Source organism: Pongo abelii, chromosome 10, assembly GCF_028885655.2.
Source record: "Pongo abelii isolate AG06213 chromosome 10, NHGRI_mPonAbe1-v2.0_pri, whole genome shotgun sequence".
Classification (NCBI taxonomy): domain Eukaryota; kingdom Metazoa; phylum Chordata; class Mammalia; order Primates; family Hominidae; genus Pongo; species Pongo abelii.
In genome coordinates this window covers 81,144,089-81,162,732 of record NC_071995.2, presented here as the reverse complement: position 1 = coordinate 81,162,732, position 18,644 = coordinate 81,144,089, and the positions used below count along the sequence as shown (strand labels likewise).

The following is an 18,644-nucleotide window of genomic DNA, read 5'->3' as shown; positions in this document are numbered from 1 at the left end:
AACTCTATATACCAGGCATTGGTCTCCTGGTTGTATCCTTTCTGATAATGGAAAAATGAAATGAAATAAAGAGACTTATCTTAAAAATTAGAGGTTCATATTCTTTTTGGATTTCATAAATTAATGACTAATCCAGTTATATGGTCATATACATATTTGTAGGATTGCTTCATTGATTTTCAAGAGTGCCAACGGAAGCAATCATAGGCAAATCGCCAGAACTCAAAATAGGGGAAGCAGGTGGTATAAAAAGCTTAACGCTACTGGAGTGTTAATGCTTCCACACTTGAAAGATGTGAAAGTTCAAATCTCACACAGTTAAAAACCATCTCTTTCACAGTCGGCATGCTAAATGCCTTGAGCAATCCACTTAAGAACAACTAAACACAGGAGAAAACATTAAGCATGTAAACCATCATGTCAAAAATTTACTCTGAATATCCCCACTTTAAATATATTCAGAAACAAGGTGAGGTAAACACACATGCACATACATGCACAGAAGAATCCAACAAAAATAAATGATTCAGTTAAACACAAGCCACACAGAAGGCTGAGAAAGAAACAGACTTCCTTTATGCTCCTTCTGCTGACTGAACTCACAACATAAGTACAGACCTAAAGTAGAATTTGAATTTACAAGCAAGAACATTTGCATTGTTTTCAGAAGGTGATTTGTCAGTTCTTCTCACCTAAATAATAGTTTAAAAAACTAAACATCACTTGTAGCTATTTATGACACTTAACTCTTTCATACCACAAGTTTCTTTCTCAAAAATACAATTCTAAAATTCACGCAAGCTTTTTACACAAAAAATTGCTCTAATAAATTCATTTTTGTTTTCTATTCATTGTTTTTCTTCCTCGTTCTCTGTCAACGGCCCAATAAACTTGGGAAAATATCTCATAATTAAAGAGCTGCTGTAAAGAATTAAAAATTAAATCAAAATGTTCCTCTTTATTGAATATATGGGAAAAAACATTTTTTCAATTTCAAATCTGTGTAAGTAAAAGGTTTATTAGATGAAGGATGATGGAGGAAAATACATTTTCCAATATTGAGCTGGGACTGAAAACTAAAAAGGATATATAAAACAAGAGATTATCGTAAGAGAATCAGAACAGTATGATGAAAATAAAGGCAAATAAGATAATAAAAAGCAATGGGCCATTATCACACATTTCTCCTGGAAAAAAGAATCTCTCCCTAAGATAAATGCATATTGCTCATCATAAACACACTTTTTAGAGAACAGGAAATTATGAATATGTATTTCTTAAGTATCACATAAGAAATTAAAGATGTTGAGTTTCTCTTGTTTGTTTTCTTTGGTCTAGTCAACATAGCATAGCCTATATAGCTATAGACAAAATATTTTCAAGGTTAGAGTAATAATATAAATATTATTTATAGGCATTTAATTATTACAGAGAGGTCCTAAAGAGCTCTGGACCAACTGTGAAATCTCCCAGAAAGTTCTTTGAGAGAAGGAACTAGATTAACTATTTACATTTCATATGTCTGCTGCCTCTGTGCTGTCCCAGCACTTGTGACTTAATTTTTTTTTTTTTTTTTTTTTGCATACAGAGGTTATTCTAAACAGTTATTATAGACTGAAATGACAAGAAAGTTACCCTAGGCTCTCTCTTACTCTGTATAATACATTATGCCCTTTTGTTCTTGAGATATATTACCATGATGAAATGATGTAAATTGTTTGTATAATTAAACCCAACAATTACTCTGCATTGAGAAAGCCAAGTCATTTTATTTTAAATAGTAAATAGGCTTAAAACGACCTCTGGGATTGGAAGAGCTCAAACAGATAAAAATAATTGGACACTGCAGCCTAATTTAGTTTCTATAATCCCTTAGGATTATTCAAAAGCAATGCTTAAGTAGAGATAATAGGAGAAAGAAACAATTATAAAGAAAGAAAAGAGAAACTGAGGGTGTTCAGAAATTATCCTGCATTACAAAAATTTTAAATATCCAGTATATTCAGTGTACTTTGCAGCTGTTGTATTCTTTACAGTAAAACTGTAGAGGTTTTTATATATTTAATTTTTGCTAATTTTTAAGCGCAAAGGAAAACTATTTTGACATAGTAAAAAATATGATAGTTTAGGTAACACAGAAGGACTAAGCAGAAAAAGCATTTGGACTTAAGTCAAGAAACTAAACTCCTGGTTCTAATACAAACTGTAAATCTGAACTTTATAAGATTTAGGGGAGTGTTAATTTTTATCTTATAAAAGAGATTATTTTATAAGGGGTTTTAAGATATGAGTCTTCCATCTTTAACATTCTATGATTCTAAAATACATCTGTAACTTCAGAGGAAGAGAAATTGAGATCTAATAAATGCCTCTGAGCAATAGAATACAGAATAATTTTGGTTAGGTCTAGATGAAAAATAAATCATGACAGAAAAAGAAAAAAACTCTAACCTACATAGGACAATCTTAATTTGGAGGAAGCACTCTATTAATGAAACCAAGTTAGGTTAATAATAGCTAATGGTAAGAGAAGGATTCTGACTGTAGTTACTGAGAGAAAAAGGGAAGTGAGCCTGGAGAGAAAATACAGTAATTCCAAATAGGATAGAACTAAACAGAATCTCCACTGAACTGTGGTGACTACCAAGGCCATGATGATGACAAAAATCTTGTCTATGAAGTACTCATATTCACATCGCTAAATACAAAAACAGTGACAGAGAATACAATCAACTTTTGGCATTTAAAAGCCTAAGGAAATGATGATAATTACAATGGAAAGTCCTGTTATAAAACACTTATTAGGTTAGGTAGTTGGACCAATATGTTTTACCTCTTTTATCATTTTAATCAATCCTCAAACTGATACTACTATTACCAAAATCTTATAAAAGGGAAACTGAGGCTTCTTTTAAGTAATTTGCCCAAGGATGCTCAGGGAGAAAGTATCAAAGCCATAATTTGAACCGAGGGTATCTGACTTCAGGGACTACCTTATAGTGAATCTCAATTTAATCTAACCTGTTTTCTCAAGCGGAAATGAGGTCCACAGAATTAAGTCACACAACTGGCTAGGAGCAATTTAACACATATTTTGTGATTTGTTGTCTTAATATTTCATGTAGTCTCATATCTTCCTAATTATAAGCACCTAAGTAAAATTTTAGCTTTTGTTTATAAAATACTATTTATTATCTGTTTATGTTTTTTATGTATGTTTGTAATTCACCTAATTCAGGATGGGAATAATTCTCAATTATTGTTCTCAGACATCTTGGTCCTATAAAATTGAAGAGGATAAATGAGAATAGGCTTTTAAACATTTACAAAAATTACTTATAAGCTGCCATAATAAAATAAATGAATAGTTTTAAAATATGGAAAATTTAAGTTGGGGAATTAATCAAACTTGTTATTTTCTATTAATACAGAAATAGAAAAAACACATTCACTTGGCATTCAGGATAAGTCGATTGGCATGTGGCATACGGTATATAGTATGTTTTTCATAAAATGTTCAAGGGGAGATTAAAATCGAAGGACTAGAGTGTTTTTTAACAAAAGCAGCTGCAGTGAATTTAGTATTACACTAATAATCACATTAAAATATAATTGTATTTCTTCACACACACTCCTTTATTTCTCCTAACCTCTAAACAAAAGAAAAAATAGAATGGGAAAAAATATAATGCTTGTATATCTATACACAAGTGCTTAGGGGTAGTGGTTGTGAAGGGGTAAATGATAATGAGAAAAATGAACACTTACAGGCTAAATCTAGCCAGACATTATAATCCTTCACTGATCCCTAAAGGGCACTAATAATATGTAAATGTGTGAATTAGAAAACACATTCAAGGCTGTTGATAAACTTGATAGGATAATCAGCACACACTGACAGACTAATGAAACTGATGAACTGATAGGGCAGCTTATCTCCTGGGTCATTTTTTTTCTTGTCAAATGGAGGCTAATCAAAATGTATTAGGAGCTAGAGCCAACACTTGGGGGATTTAACCCATTTTGATTAGGAGGTGAATTCACTCTCTGAAAAAATTATAGTTTCCTGAACAACTGAAACTATAAAACCTGACTGGCTAACAGACCTTCACATAAAATTAAATAGTAGGCAGCCACCATAATCGTAGAAAAAATCTGGAATGTTAAACATTAATCCTCCCTTTAAAAATTGTTAGGGTGCTTTTCAGAGTCTGGACAAAGCAACTATCTCCTTCTCTAATGGAAAATGAGACAAAAGATTAAGCAATAACCCCGAGGGACACACTTATCTTTTGCTGCCTGTGTGAGCTGAGCATCTGTGTAACCATATGAGAGACAGATCCCAAGGTACTGGCTGAATTTTCAAATTTATTCACATAAAATAATTGAATGAATTTCTGAAATAGCTAACTCTAGTGAACATCATCACCACTTTCCATTAACAACAACAACAACAAAATACCACATGCAGTCCGTTGCCAAGAATCTTAGACACCTATCCTAATTTGAAGAAAAATGTCTTATTTGATAACTGAGGAAAACTGGGAATAAGGCCTTGGAAGCACTAGAATTAAGAATAAAATAATAAGCTAAAACCAAAGCTAGAGAAAGCAATTCTTTCAGTACTTATATTGACACAAAAAAATCTACCATTAAAATAAAAAAGTTAATTCAACTCATAAATCTACACATCCTAAGCACACGCTTTATGGACACATATATTTCATTGAGATAGATAGATTGAAGGTGAAATGCTGAATAGTAAAAGGCATTGTTTTAATTTATAAAAATTTAATGGCAAGAATATATTTAATGAAGCTAAATTTTACCTTTTAGTAATTACACCAAAGAGGAAAAAAGTGACAATTAAAAAACACTCCAGTGTGCTGTTTAATATGATATTCAATCACTCCACAGGCAAATTGGGGGTGAGATTCCCAGAGACATGGAATAAATATTTTAACCTCTTCCAAATAATTTTTTCTGTTTACTGTCCAGTGCTCCAGCCTATCTCAAACTATTTCTAAATGTTCTGTCCTTTGGAAAAAAGAGAACATGACTGTTCTTGCCAGGTGTATATTTTGTAGTTTGGGAGAGGTTTGGGATTTTTTTCTGTGCTCAAGACATACAGCTACTATTAAATTCCTCAAACATAGAATGTAGAAGTGTACAATAATCCTGGAGATTATATAGTCTAATCTCATTTATTTTATACGCATGAGAGAGGACTAGAAATATTAAACAACTTAAGCAGGTTTAATGAAAAGGGAAAATCTGACTTTGCAATTTATGCTTTGGAAAAAAAGAAATGTTTGATTTGAGGACAAAATGCTTCTCTTCTCTTTATTATCTCCAAGCAGCAATATTAATTAATCATTAGGCCACCTTACTTTAGGGATTTTTTTCCAAGTGTCATATGCTGAATACGTGGTTTGCAGTTGTAACCATCATCAAACAGCTGTAGTAACAATTTACTACAAGGCAGACAGGCATCAATCACAGATGATAGATATTTTATTATAATTTCTCATTCTTGACCTCTTATACCCAGAAAAATCCATGGCCTAGATTTACATACTTTCTGATTAATAAGAATTAGGCTAATTGTTCAACATAAAACAGAATAATTGTTGTAGCACATCTATTGTCTGCATAATCTTGTTTTTATTATTAATATTACTCTAAATTTAAAATTAAATTTTAATAAAAATTATAAATTTGATAAACTTAGTAAAATTAATGTATACTTTATTACTATTATTGAAAAATTACACACATATAGCTTATTTATTTCTAAAGTCTCTAGAGTCTAGCTAATATTCCATACCCAGATGTTTTTGAGAGTCCCTTGCAATAATTCTGGGATATGACCAAGGTGTTGGGAATCGCTGCTTTAATGCATTTATTTGTCATGTCAGAATAAATATGCTCTGTCAGAATTTGAGTATGATGCCAGATTGTGAACGTTTCTTTTGCGAGGATTAATATGATTTATTAGAATTCCATTAAACACGAACATGGGTTCCTGCTTCTCCACAGGTCCCTGAAATATCGATTTAAAAGTGTTAATGTTTTACTTACCCATCATGTTGTACAAGCTCTGTGGGGCAAACTGCCTTGGCATTTTCTGAATTGCTTCCTTGTATACACTAAGGGCTTCCTAATTTATAAAACAAAAAAAGAGATAAATCATCACTAAAGTGCAGGGATCGTCATTGAAAATAAGATAATAACTTTCTTCCAAAGTTAAAACCATCCACTGCTATTTCTAAATGGTTTGCTAGAGGAAAATAATTGAACTGTCCTTTTGTGGCATACTATCTCAATTCCACCAGTGAAAATACTCAGCCCAGTCAGTGAAGAATGTCATAGCTTAACAAGGCATCGAATGTTAGCAATGCTCTTTTAATACAAATTTTCTAGTTCATACAGATTACTCAACTAAAAAACCAAGAAAACTATATATATATATTTGAAAGTCACCCATTAGTCATCTAAAGTGCATAATTACTTTAAGTCAGGAAACCTGGTAGGATCTAACATAATGTCAGCTAACACATCTTCCAGCCCTTGAGACCCACTGAAATTACTAAATGCAATTATTTTAAAAGTTGTATCTTCATCCTTATAGTATAGTTTTAATACATTGCGTAAGAGTATGTGAGTGGGAGGGCAGGGGAAGCAGTTTGAAGGAGAGAGAGGGGCAATAAGGAACTCATGCAAGCAGGCTTCCTGTCAGAGGAAGGGAGGACCAGTCTGGGTCACCTCCTAACTCACTGTGCAACATCCTGTTACATCAGTTTCCTTTCCCTCAGTTAAGAAATAATAAAATTAAATTTTATTTCATAATAGTTTTTTAAAGAATTAAGAGAAATGGGTGGCATTTATATCAAATCACTTCCTTAATATTAAAAGTACAAAGAATATATTTTTTAAAATATCAAACACTGGGCATAGGGTAACAATTCTAGAAACTGCGTCTTGGATCATCAAACCAAAGAAATGGTGAGCAAAGAAGCTCGAGAAACATTACATGTTATTTCCCCATTCTTGAATAGTCACTATACATATTGACATACCATAATTGCTCTGAGAAACTCACAGGAAAGAAATCTATTAAATTTTTATTTAGCAGAAGCTTTTTCTAAACAAATTTGATCAAAAAACCGTTCTAATGTCATCATGTATTAGTTTCTCAAAGGACAATAGTTTAACGTGTATACATATTAGTTGTTCAAAGTACATAGGCTCAAAGGAGGCTGTAGGTTAGAAACCACTGAGACTAGATCAGAACAACGGGAAGGGAAAAGGATAGAGAGGCATTGGCCAGACCTCATAGTGTCCCTGCTCATGGTACAGCTTTCCCAGGTTGTACAAACAACTGGTAACAGAGCTCTTGTGTGCATGAGGGTCCTTTAGGTTTTCATCTGGGATCTCTGAACACTTTAAGAATGTCCGTCGGGCTTCTTCCGTCCTTCCTTGGTTCATTAGAATAATACCAGTATTTAAATATGCAGCTGAAGGGGAAAAGTGGAAACAAAAGTGTGAGAAGATGATATACACTTGAATAAAATAAAGTTTTCTTTGTTTCAATTTGGTTTCTATGGTTTAGTGCTCATTAAAAAAGAAAAAAACACTTATGACACAAATACTCATAGGATCAATAATGGTAGTGAAACTGCAAATATCACTGCAAAACATATGAAATAGTGTCTGCCAGCAAGAAATTCTAAATATTTTAAGCTTAAAATATAGTTGAGTAAAAGTTATAGCTATCATAATTTTTTAAATGATCAATGGACATTAAAGTATGATGCAATTGAAAGAGATATAATTGTTAGAGGTTCATAATTTGATTAGCAAGTATTCAGAAATAAGAGCACCAAGTGTTTTCTCAGTGAGGCTGTAAATTAGAGTTGATTTTCAAATATGGAAAGAGGTATAAAAAAATAAAAACTTGAGTATTACTTACAAGCCAGGGTAGGCCTGCTCCCAATGGCCAATTTATAATAATGTAGTGCTTCTGCAAACCTGCTGTTCTCCTGGAGAAGTAGCCCTCTGCATGAGGAAAACAGAAATTTAGAGAAAGGACTGTATTATTATATATAAAACCACAAATTTTTATTTTATATTCCAAAAATAAAAACGGTTAACAGCACAGTAAAAATGCTAACCTGGTAGTATAAAAGTAAATTCTAAATATAAGGAAATGATTCCTCAGGAGGGAAAATACTGGATAGGTATCAGTTGCATTTGTGCTGCATTAGAAAATATTAGGAGGTATTTTCTAAAAGCCTTTTACCACCACTGAACCTTCCCCTTTTCTAGCTGTCTTTTCTCTCCCACTAGAATTACTAACCACCTGGATTTCTTCTTGGAGCCATGCACATTTTCCCATCACTTTGGAAATGAAGCTTGCCTAAGGCAGTGAGATATGTATATATGGAAACATGAGATGCCTCTCTCACTAGCTATGTTGCTTGGGAAATACTGGTGCTTGGCTGCCTGAAAGGCAAAAGGTAGTCTGGCTCAATAGCAAAAAGAGAGAGTTTAATCAGATGCCAAAAAAGAGCAACAACGAAAAAGACTGAAGGCTATCAACATCACCCTTTTCTTGATATTGGGATTTAGTTGAATAAGACTGGATTTCAGAACACTGTGCAAATTTCAGTTCACTGTTGTGAAAAACATCTTTCTCTGCAGACCCCAAGATTCCACAGGCTTTCTTAGAAGGCTCTAAGGTAGTAGTAACTGCATGTAATATCTCAGCCATGCCAGAACCCACCCTCATGACTAAATGAAATCAATTACAGGCATGTCTATGAAAACAAGGTGTTAGAGAATTGAACTAAGTTCAAAAAGCTAGCACAGAGGGCTTTTTGGCCTATCCCCATTCTCTTGTAATCAGTTAAGTATCTTACAGACATTCCGCACATCTATTGAGCCTGAATACTGCTGTTATCATCTCAAATTGCAGATTCAACTTGGTAGCTGCTGAGGTCTGTGAAAGGCTAGTAAAATGGAGGTCAGAGAAAAGAGAAGGCTACTAATAAAAACTTATTCTGTTAAGCATTTTAAAATACATTATTTAATGAGCATCTTGGGAAAATATTTAAAATTCAAGAATGCTCACTTGTGTCAAAAGCATATATTAAAAACTTCATTATTTCTCATAGTTGCTAAAAAGTCATCTGAATAAAGAATTCCCAAACACATTAAGATCACTTTCACATATATATATATATTTCTATTAAAAAATTTGGACAACAGTTAATCTGATCATGAAATTAATATGCTGTGCTGTCAAGTGTCCTTGTCTGCTGCTAGGAACAAGAGAGAATAAAGCTTCCTGCAGTAGTTAAGCATTTGTGGAAATGGTCAGTTTCATTCAAACATAGGTAAAATTGATAAAGAGGATGAACAAATTTTTAAAAAGGAATAATACTCTTTATGACAATAATTTTATTGACATAATGCTTTCTCATTAATTAAACTCATACATATTAGCTAACTTCTGAAACTTATCTACAACCTTAAGTGGCTTCATGGCTTTGCTTTAAAATTCAGATAAAGAAAAAAAAAATTCAGATAAAGAGGTAATCTCCTTTGATAGAAGGGTAAGGGCACCAGGGGGAAATACCATTTAGATATTTAATTCTATTTTTTCTAGCTTCTTTAGAAATTAAAATCCTTCAATCAACCCCTCTTTGTCCAATATCTTCAGCTGCTTTTACCATACAGTTTTCTTTTCTTAAGACTACAAAAATGTTCGTGTACCTCTTAGACATAGGAGAAGAAAACACCCGTATAACCTTTATTCATTCTTGTATCCACCTCTCACTACTGCTTATGATTGTTCTTCCCTTAAAAGCCATATTTTCTTTAAGAATGGTCTGTGGTGTATATGACCAACGCCCCAATCCCATTTACCCCTAAATCCTGTTTAGATTCTCTTCCCAGAATTCCCCTGAAATGTCCTATTAAATTTCTGACAATTATCAAACCCCCAAAATAGTGCACTTATGTGAAACTCCACTCAACTACTACACCTCAGACTACTCAATTCACCTTCCTTCCTGAAGCTCTGTATTTCCTGGGCTCCTAGGAGACCAGTCTCTTCTTGAGACCTTCCTACACAGAATGAAAAAGAAAATGTCTCTTTATTCATGAACTCCTTTAAAAGGAGTTGGTGTTTTACAGCATTTTGTACTTGTCTCTAGGAATAAATACAGTCTCTATGGATAACTACAGTCTCTGCACGACATCATGCATAAATGTGGCTCATGTACACGCTGACTGCTCACAATTTTGAAAAAATGATCTCCCTCCTGACATCCAGATCTGCTTTCAAAAGCTGACTGAGCCACATCAAGACAGAGGCTCACTGAAATTTCAAAATCAAAATATGAAATCAGTATCTCCCACCTAAAAATAAATAAATGAAAGAAATAAAGCAGGGAAAAAATCTTTGTAATTAACACAATTATTCACTCCAGTTGCTAAAATGAGAAACCTGATTATCACTCTTAGGTCTTCACTTACCTTCACAATTCCATGTTTTGTCTCCTAAGCCCACCTATTCTTATTTTCTAAGACTCTTTACTTTGCCCCTCAAGGTTTATCTTTATGCCTCTGTCAGAGCCCTTTTTATCTTTTCTGTCACCTGAATAATGGCAATAGCCCACTAATTAGTCTCCACATAATTACATTCCTAAAGGGCAAATATGCTATTAGGGTAGATGGAATGAACATGAAGGGAATGAGCACATATCTCTGACAATGTACCTAAAGCCCATAAACATTGAAAACTGATGTACTTAGCCTAATGGGATTCCCAATGCTGACAGACTATATTCCTGTCATTATCCAATTCATAAAATATACAAAGAAGAAAAAAATGATAAATAGTATAATAACCACAGTAGGACAACCCTGTTCTGCCTGTCTTATTCTTATGGGGAGGGGGCGGATCCTAGTCACTCAGAGGAATTCAGCAAGTCATTTCCAGGAATATATATATACTGTGAGTCTTTGAATTAGAATATCATCATCCTCTACATAATCTGAATAAAGTTAGCAATGGAGTGAGTCTAAGATAGATGAGTAATATGACTGATTTCTTATGGGCTAAGGATTTAATTGACCATTAACTATGCCCAAGAATGGATGCTGCGAATGTGAACAAGACAGAGTTTCACTCACCTATGGATGCAAAATCTACTGAGGGAGACAGATAAGAAAACAAATGGTGTAGAAAATTACTGTACTGGAGGACAGAGGACCAACACTACCCAGCCCAGGAATGGACAAGGAAAGGTCTGGAGTCCAAATAATACTGGCAGACGCTGAAAGCACCCCACAGTAAAAAGAGTTATCAGCTCCAGATTACAAAGGGAGAAAGAGAGGCTCAGAGAATTAACCAACTCCTTCTAGTTATTATGATTAATAAGAGGCAAAACCAGAATTAGAACAGTTTCCGATACTAAATCTCATGCTTTTTCTAGAAGGAAAAGAGAAAAGAGATGAAATAGTTCAATTCCAGGTACACGTGTGCTCGGTTATGTTTCTTTTTGCTGTAAAACTTTCCAAATTTTATATAATGTTAATTTGCACTGCTACACTGAAAAGGAATCAAGTGCCATTTTGGAAGTTCTGAATAAATTTGGGCCAATTCTAGCACGGTTATGACTAGGGTTCTGTTAGTGTTGTTTTCCAGATTGATAAAAGCCTTTTTTATTTTACTGATAACATGATAGAAATCCTTCATGTTACAATAGTTACAATAATAATAATAATAACAATAGTGGCAGAGAAACTTATTCAGCACTTAGAATGTATGGAGCATTTTACATATATTACTTTATTATTCAATAATAACCTTAAGAGGTAGGATATTATTACTTTCTTCATTTTGCACATAATGAACCCTGGGCAAGAAAAAGTTAAGTAACATACCTAAGGTCAAACAACTGGTAAGAAGGTGCCAAAATTCAAGCCTAATAGTCTGGATATACATGAAGACATGTAATTTAATAAATCATCCATACTAAAGGCTTTTTATGACTTTTCATGACTGTTTAAAAATGGCATAGTCTGTTTACACTCAGATCATGTCCAAATCTTCTGGTTTCTATGTATATGAAAAACAGGAACACATTACACATTTTTTTTTTAATTTAAAAAAACAGATACCCATATATTTGTTAAAATTTTAACTTAGATTCAAGGGGTTCATGTACAGGTTTGTTACATGCATATATTGCATGATGCTGTGGTTTCGGGTCCAACTGATCCCATCACCCAGGTACTGAGCATAGTACCAATTAGTTAATGTTTCAACCATTGCTCCCTTCCCTCCCTTCCTCCCTCCTTCTCTGCTCTAGTAATCCCCAGTGTCTTTTATTGCCATCTTACGGCCACGAATATCCAATATTTAGCTGCCACTTCCAAGTAAGAACAGGCAGTATTTGGTTTTCTGTTCCTGCATTAACCTCCTTAGGATAATGGCCTCCAGCTGCGGCCATGTTATGGCAAAATACATAATTATATACTTTTTATGGCTGTGTAGTATTCCCTGGTGATTTACCCCCTTTTCTTTACCCAGTCCATCATTAACAGAACCTACATTGATTCCATGGCTTTGTTATTTTGACTAGTGCTGCAATGAACATGTGAGTGCGTGTGTCTTTTTGATAGAATGAGTTATTTTCCTTTGGGTATATACCCAGTAACAGGACTGCTGGGTCTAATGGTAGTTCTGTTTTAAGTTCTTCGAGAAATCTCCACACTGTTTTTGTAAGTATTCCCTTTTCTTCATTGTCTCACCAACATCTATTGTTCCTTTTTACTTTTTAATAGCCATTCTGACTGGTGCGAGATGGTATCTCACTGTGGTTTTGATTTGCATTTCTCTGATGATGAGTGATGTTGAGCATTTTTTCTGTTTGTTGGCAGCTTTCATGTCTTCTTTTGAAGTATCTGCTCATATGTTTCTCCTTTTTTTTGTTGTTTTTAATGGTATTGTCTTTTGCTTGTTCAATTATTGACATTCCTCATAGATTCTGGATATTAGACCTCTGTTGGATGCATAGTGTGCAAACGTCTTCTCCCATTTTGTAGGCTGTCTGTTTACTCGGTTGATAGTTTCTTTTGCTATGCTGAAGCTCTCTACTGTAATTAGGTGCTGCTTGTTAATTTTTGTTTTTGTTGCAATGTCTTCTGAGGACTTGGTCAGAAATTCTTTCCCAAGGATTATGGCCAGAATAGTGTCTCTTAGGTTTCCTTCTAGGATTCTTATAGTTTGAGGACTTACACTTAAATCTTTAATCCATCTTGAGTTAATTTTTTATATATGGTGAAAAGGAGGGATCCAATTTGATTTCATGCATATGGCTAGCCAGCTATCCCAGCATTATTTATTGAACAGCAAATCCTTTTCTCATTGCTCATTTTGGTCAAATTTGTCGAAGGTCAGATGGCTATAGATGTGAGACTTTATTTCTGGATTCCAGATTCTGTTCCACTGGTCTTTGTGTCTGATTTTGTATCAGTACCATGCTGTTTTCGTTATGGCAGCCTTATAGTAGAGTTTCAGGTTGAATAATGCAATGCCTCCGGGTTTGTTCTTTTTGCTTAGAATTACTTTGGCTATTCAGGCTCTTTTTTGGTTCCATATATTAGAATAGTGTTTTTCTAATTCTGTGAAAACTGACATTGGTAGTTTGATAGAAATAGCACTGAATCTGTAAATTGCTTTGGGCAGTATAGCCATTTTAATGATATTGATTCTTCCAACTCATGAGCATGTAATGTTTTTCCATAGTTTGTGTCACCTGTGATTTCCTTCAGCAGGTTTTGTAGTTTTACTTGTAGAGATCTTTCACCCCCTTGGTTAGAAATATTCCTATATTTTTTTTTGTGTGTGTATGGCTATTGTAAATGGGATTGCATTCTTTATTTCCCTCTCAGCTTGAATATTATTCATGTACAGAAATGCTACTGACTGTTTTACATCAATTTTTGTATCATGAAACTTTATTGAAGTCATTTATCAGTCCCAGTAGCCTTTTGGCAGAGTCTTTAGGGTTTTCTGAGTATAGATTAATACTATCAGTAAAGAGTTAGTTTGACTTCTTTTCCTACTTGGAGGCCTTTTATTTCTTTCTCTTGCCTAATTGGTCTGGCTAGGAGTTCCAGTACTATGTTGAATAGGAGTGGTGAAAGTCAGCATCTTTTCTTATTCCAGTTCTCAAAGAGAATGCTTCCAGTTTTTTTCCATTTAGTATGATGTTGGCTGTGGGTGTGTTAAAGATGGCTCTTAATATGTTGAGGTTTGTTCCCTCAATGTCTAGTTTCTTGAGGGTTTTATGATAAAGGGCTGATAAATTTTATTGAAAGTATTTTCTGCATATACTGAGATAATCATATGATTTTTGTTTTTAATTTTACTTATGTGGTGAATCACATTTTTTTGATTTCACATGTTGAACCAACGTTGCATCCCAGGAGTGAAGCCTACTTGATCATGGTGAGTTACCTTTTTAATGTACTGCACAATTCAGTTTACTAGTATTTTACTGAAGATTTTTGTGTCTATGTTCATTAGGGATACTGGTCAGTAGTTTGGTTTTTCTTTTTTCTTTTTTTTTGAGACAGACTCTTGCTCTGTCACCTGGGCTGGAGTATAGTGGTGTGATCATGACTCATAGAAGCCTTGATTTTCCAGGCTCAAGCGATTCTCCTGCCTCAGTAGCTGGGGCTACAGGTGTGCGCTACCACACCTGGGTAAACTTTTTGATTTTTAGTAGAGATGAGGTCTTGCTGTATTGTTCAGGCTTGTCTTGAACGACTGAGGGCAAGCGATCCTCCCACCTTGGCTTGCCAATGGATTGGGATTACAGGCATGAGCCGTTGTGCCCAGCCTGGTTTTCTTCCTTGTGTCTTTGCCAGGTTTTGGTATCAGGGTAATGCTGGCTTCATAGAATGAGTCAGGGAGGAGTCTGACCTCTTGGATTTTTTGGGACAGTTTTAGCAGAATTAGTACCAGTTCTTTGTACATCTGGTAGAATTCAGCTGTGACTCTATCTGGTCCAGATCTATTTGGTAGGTAAGTTTTTGTTGTGCTTTTCTTTTTTTTAATTACTGACTCAGTTTCCAAAGTCAGTGTTAGTCTGTTCAGGTTTTTATTTCTTCCAGGTTCAATCTTGTGAAACTGTGTGTTTCCAGGAATTTATCCATTTCCTCTGGATTTTCTAGTTTGCTTGCATGTAAGTGTTCATAATAGTCTCTGAGGATCTTTTATATTTCTTTGTACTCATTTGTATTCTGCACCAACCTAATATCGTCCCTCTTTTTTTCTTTGTTAATCTCGCTAGTGGTCTATAGATCTTCTTTATCCTTTAAAAAAACCAACTTTTGGGTTCATTGATTCTTTTAGATTTTGGGGTCTCAAATTCATTCAGTTCTGTTTTGACTTTTGTTATTTCCTTTCTTCTTCTGCCTTTGCAGTTAGCTTGCTCATGTTTTTCTAGTTTAGGTGTGATGTTAGATCATTAATTTAAAATCTTCCTAGCCTTTTGAGGTAGGCATTTGGGACTATGAACTTTCTCTTACCACTGCTTTTGCTGTATCCCAGAGACTTTAGTATGTTGCATTTTTGTTTTCATTTACTTAAAAAATTTTTGATTTCTGTTTTAATTTTGTTGTTTACCCAAAAGTCATTCAGGAGCAAGTTGCTTAATTTCCATATAATACTGTGGTTTTGAGAGATCTCCTAGGTAATGATTTTTATTTTTATTCCAAGAGTGGTCCAAGAGTGTGGGTGGTATGATTTCAGTTTTGTTTTTAATTTAGTGAGATTTGCTTTATGGCCAAGCATGTAGTCGATCTTGGGTGATGTTCCATGTACAGATGAGAAGAATGTATATTGGGTGGTTTATTGGTAGCGTATTCTATAGATATCTATCAGTCTAGTTGGTCCAGTGTTGAATCTAAGTCCAGAATTTATTAGTTTTCTGCCTCAATGATCTAACATTGTCAGTGGGGTGTTGAAGTCCCCCACTATTATTGTGTGGCTACGTCTTTTTGTAGGTCTAAAAGTACTTGTTTCATGAATGCAGGTGTTCCAATGTGGAATGCATACATATTTAGGATAGTTAAGTCTTCTTGTTGAACACTTTATCATTACGGAATGCGCTTCTTTGTACTTTTTTTTACTTATGCTCATTTAAAGTCTGTTTTACCTGGCCAGGCGCAGTGGCTCATGCCTGTAATCCTAGTATTTTGGGGGCAAAGGCGGGTGGATCACCTGAGGTCAGGAGTTCAAGACCAGTCTGGTCAACATGGTTAAACTCCATCTCTACTAAAAATACAAAAATTAGCCAGGCATGGTGGTGGGCACCTGTAATCCCAGCTACTTGGGAGAGAGGCTGAGGCAGGAGAATCACTTGAACCTGGGAGATGGAGGTTGCAGTGAGCTGAGATCATACTATTGTATTCTAGCCTGGGTGACATCGACTCTGTCTCATAGAAATAAATAAAGTAAGTCTGTTTTATCTGATAGAAGAATAGTGACTCTTGCTCTTTTTTGTTTTCTGTCTGCATATTACATCTTTCTCCAACCCTTTACTATGAGCCTGTGGGTGTCATATTATGTGTGAGATGTTCCTCTTGAAGACAGCAGACATATATATACATATATATATGTGTGTATATATATATATGTATATATATATATTTTCATTCCACTTGCTACTCTCTGCCTAAGTGGAGGGTTTAGACCATTTACATTAATGATTAATATTAATATGTGAGGTTCTGATCCTATCATGAAGTTATTAGTTTGTTGCTTTGTAGTTTCTATTATGTGGTTGTTTTATAGGGTCTGTGGGCTATATACTTAAGTGTGTTTTTGTGGTAGCAGGTATCATTATTTTGTTTCCATGTTTAGAACTCAAGGATTTCACATAAGGTTGATATAGTGGAAGAACATATTTTAATGTGGCAGTAAGTCCATATCATACGGAGTTGCCTGAAAATTAAGAAAACCGGCCCATGTTATATATTAATGTGAATTTAAAGTGCCTTTTGGGGGAGAAATTGAAAAAAAAAATTTCCAGTCTCTTAAATTATAAGTAATAGGGTCAATTTTATGTATCTATGTGTAGGTGGGTATTATTACAGCATTTTTAAAAGGATATTTTACTTCTCAGATTTCTCCTCTAATGATTTATCTTTTAGAACAACAGACAATGAAATTAAGCAGCCAGTGATGAAAAAAATAATTGGGGAAAGAGAAAGAATCAGTGTTTGTTTTGGTCAAAGAAAGAAAATACACCTGGAGATATGAACTACTACTATTTCTAAGACCTAAATTCTAGAAAACCACGTTACTAAAAAAAAAAAAAAACAAAAAAAAAACCAAAATGTTCTCTTTTAAATCCTTTTAGCTCTTTTTTCCCCCTGATCATGATCACATGTTCTAGTAATACTGCACGTGTAGTATTTCTTTTCCCTAGGAACATTTTGCCCATCTTTTCTCCCATCTCCCCTAACAACCCTGTCTTTGTCTAAGATAATATTTTACGAAATCACAATAATCTGGACACTTGATTAATGAAGAACAGTCAAACCCACAATAACAGTGGATTGGACAGAGTTGAACGCAAACATTAAATGTAAATAGGCATATGGGTCCCTAGGTGATCCTAAACATTGAGAGAGAAAGAAGAGGAACATTTATTTAGCACAGTGATCCTCAATCAGGACTGACTTCCTCCCACCCCAGGGGATATTTTGCAATGCCTGGAGACATTTATGCTTGTCACAACTTGGGGAATGTAACTGGCATTTAGTGGGTAGAGTCCAGGAATGCTTTTAAACATCTTACAAGGAACAGAACAGCCTTCCACAGCAAAGAATAACCTAGCCCAAAATGTCAACAGCACTAAAGTTGGAAAACCCTGAGTAGAATTTCATATCAACTAACTACAATACATTTCTTCAGAAAATAAAGGCCTGTGTCTCTTCTAATCACACACACCAACTACACAAGAAGATACACTACAGAAAAGCAAATTAAAAGGATTATATTATTTTTCATTAAAAAGTCTAACCTACCATTTCTACTATTTTCACAAAGGTAAAAGAAAAATGAAATTTTCTAAAAATTAAAAAGAAAAGCACACCCTTTCCTACTTCTGACAATACATCTGACCAAATTGTCAGTGTCTCTTTGTAGTAAGACTGCCCTCTAGATAGAACTATCAAAACATCCAAATCCTTAAGTAAAGTGGCCTTTTGCCTCTTGTTCTAACAAAGGTCTTAAAAAGTGGTTGAAATCTGAGAGGTTCAAGTGTGGATATGAATAAAGCACATTAGGAGATGAAAGCATGCTTTTCAAGAGTACATATTTCAGTAACAAAGCTGATGTCCCTGCAACACACAAGGGAAACAGGATCCTGCTTAATATGGAATCACATACCTTCAAAACCAGGGAAATACTGAAGGATAAACAGTTTCTTTCTTGCTTTGATTTCAGTGAAGTGTAATGTGCGACACTCTTAACAATACATTAAACATTGACAATGAGCTTACCAAATAATGAATAAATAATTTGTCAGTGAATTGTCTCACGGTGAAGACAG

At 34.4% G+C, this 18,644-nt stretch overlaps 1 protein-coding gene across 4 annotated transcripts in view; it reads right to left on the bottom strand.

Annotated features, from left to right (window-relative positions):
• The window catches only part of TMTC2 (transmembrane O-mannosyltransferase targeting cadherins 2), a 455,354-nt gene that overhangs the window by 169,683 nt on the left and 267,027 nt on the right, over nt 1-18,644 (bottom strand). For all 4 annotated transcript variants that reach the window (XM_002823551.6, XM_054527438.2, XM_054527439.2 and 1 more), the window contains 3 exons: nt 7,973-8,058; nt 7,333-7,517; nt 6,082-6,160 (listed from right to left, as the gene is read on the bottom strand). In XM_002823551.6, coding sequence (XP_002823597.1) covers nt 6,082-6,160; nt 7,333-7,517; nt 7,973-8,058 — 350 coding nt within the window. The remainder of the gene's footprint in view (nt 1-6,081; nt 6,161-7,332; nt 7,518-7,972; nt 8,059-18,644) is intronic.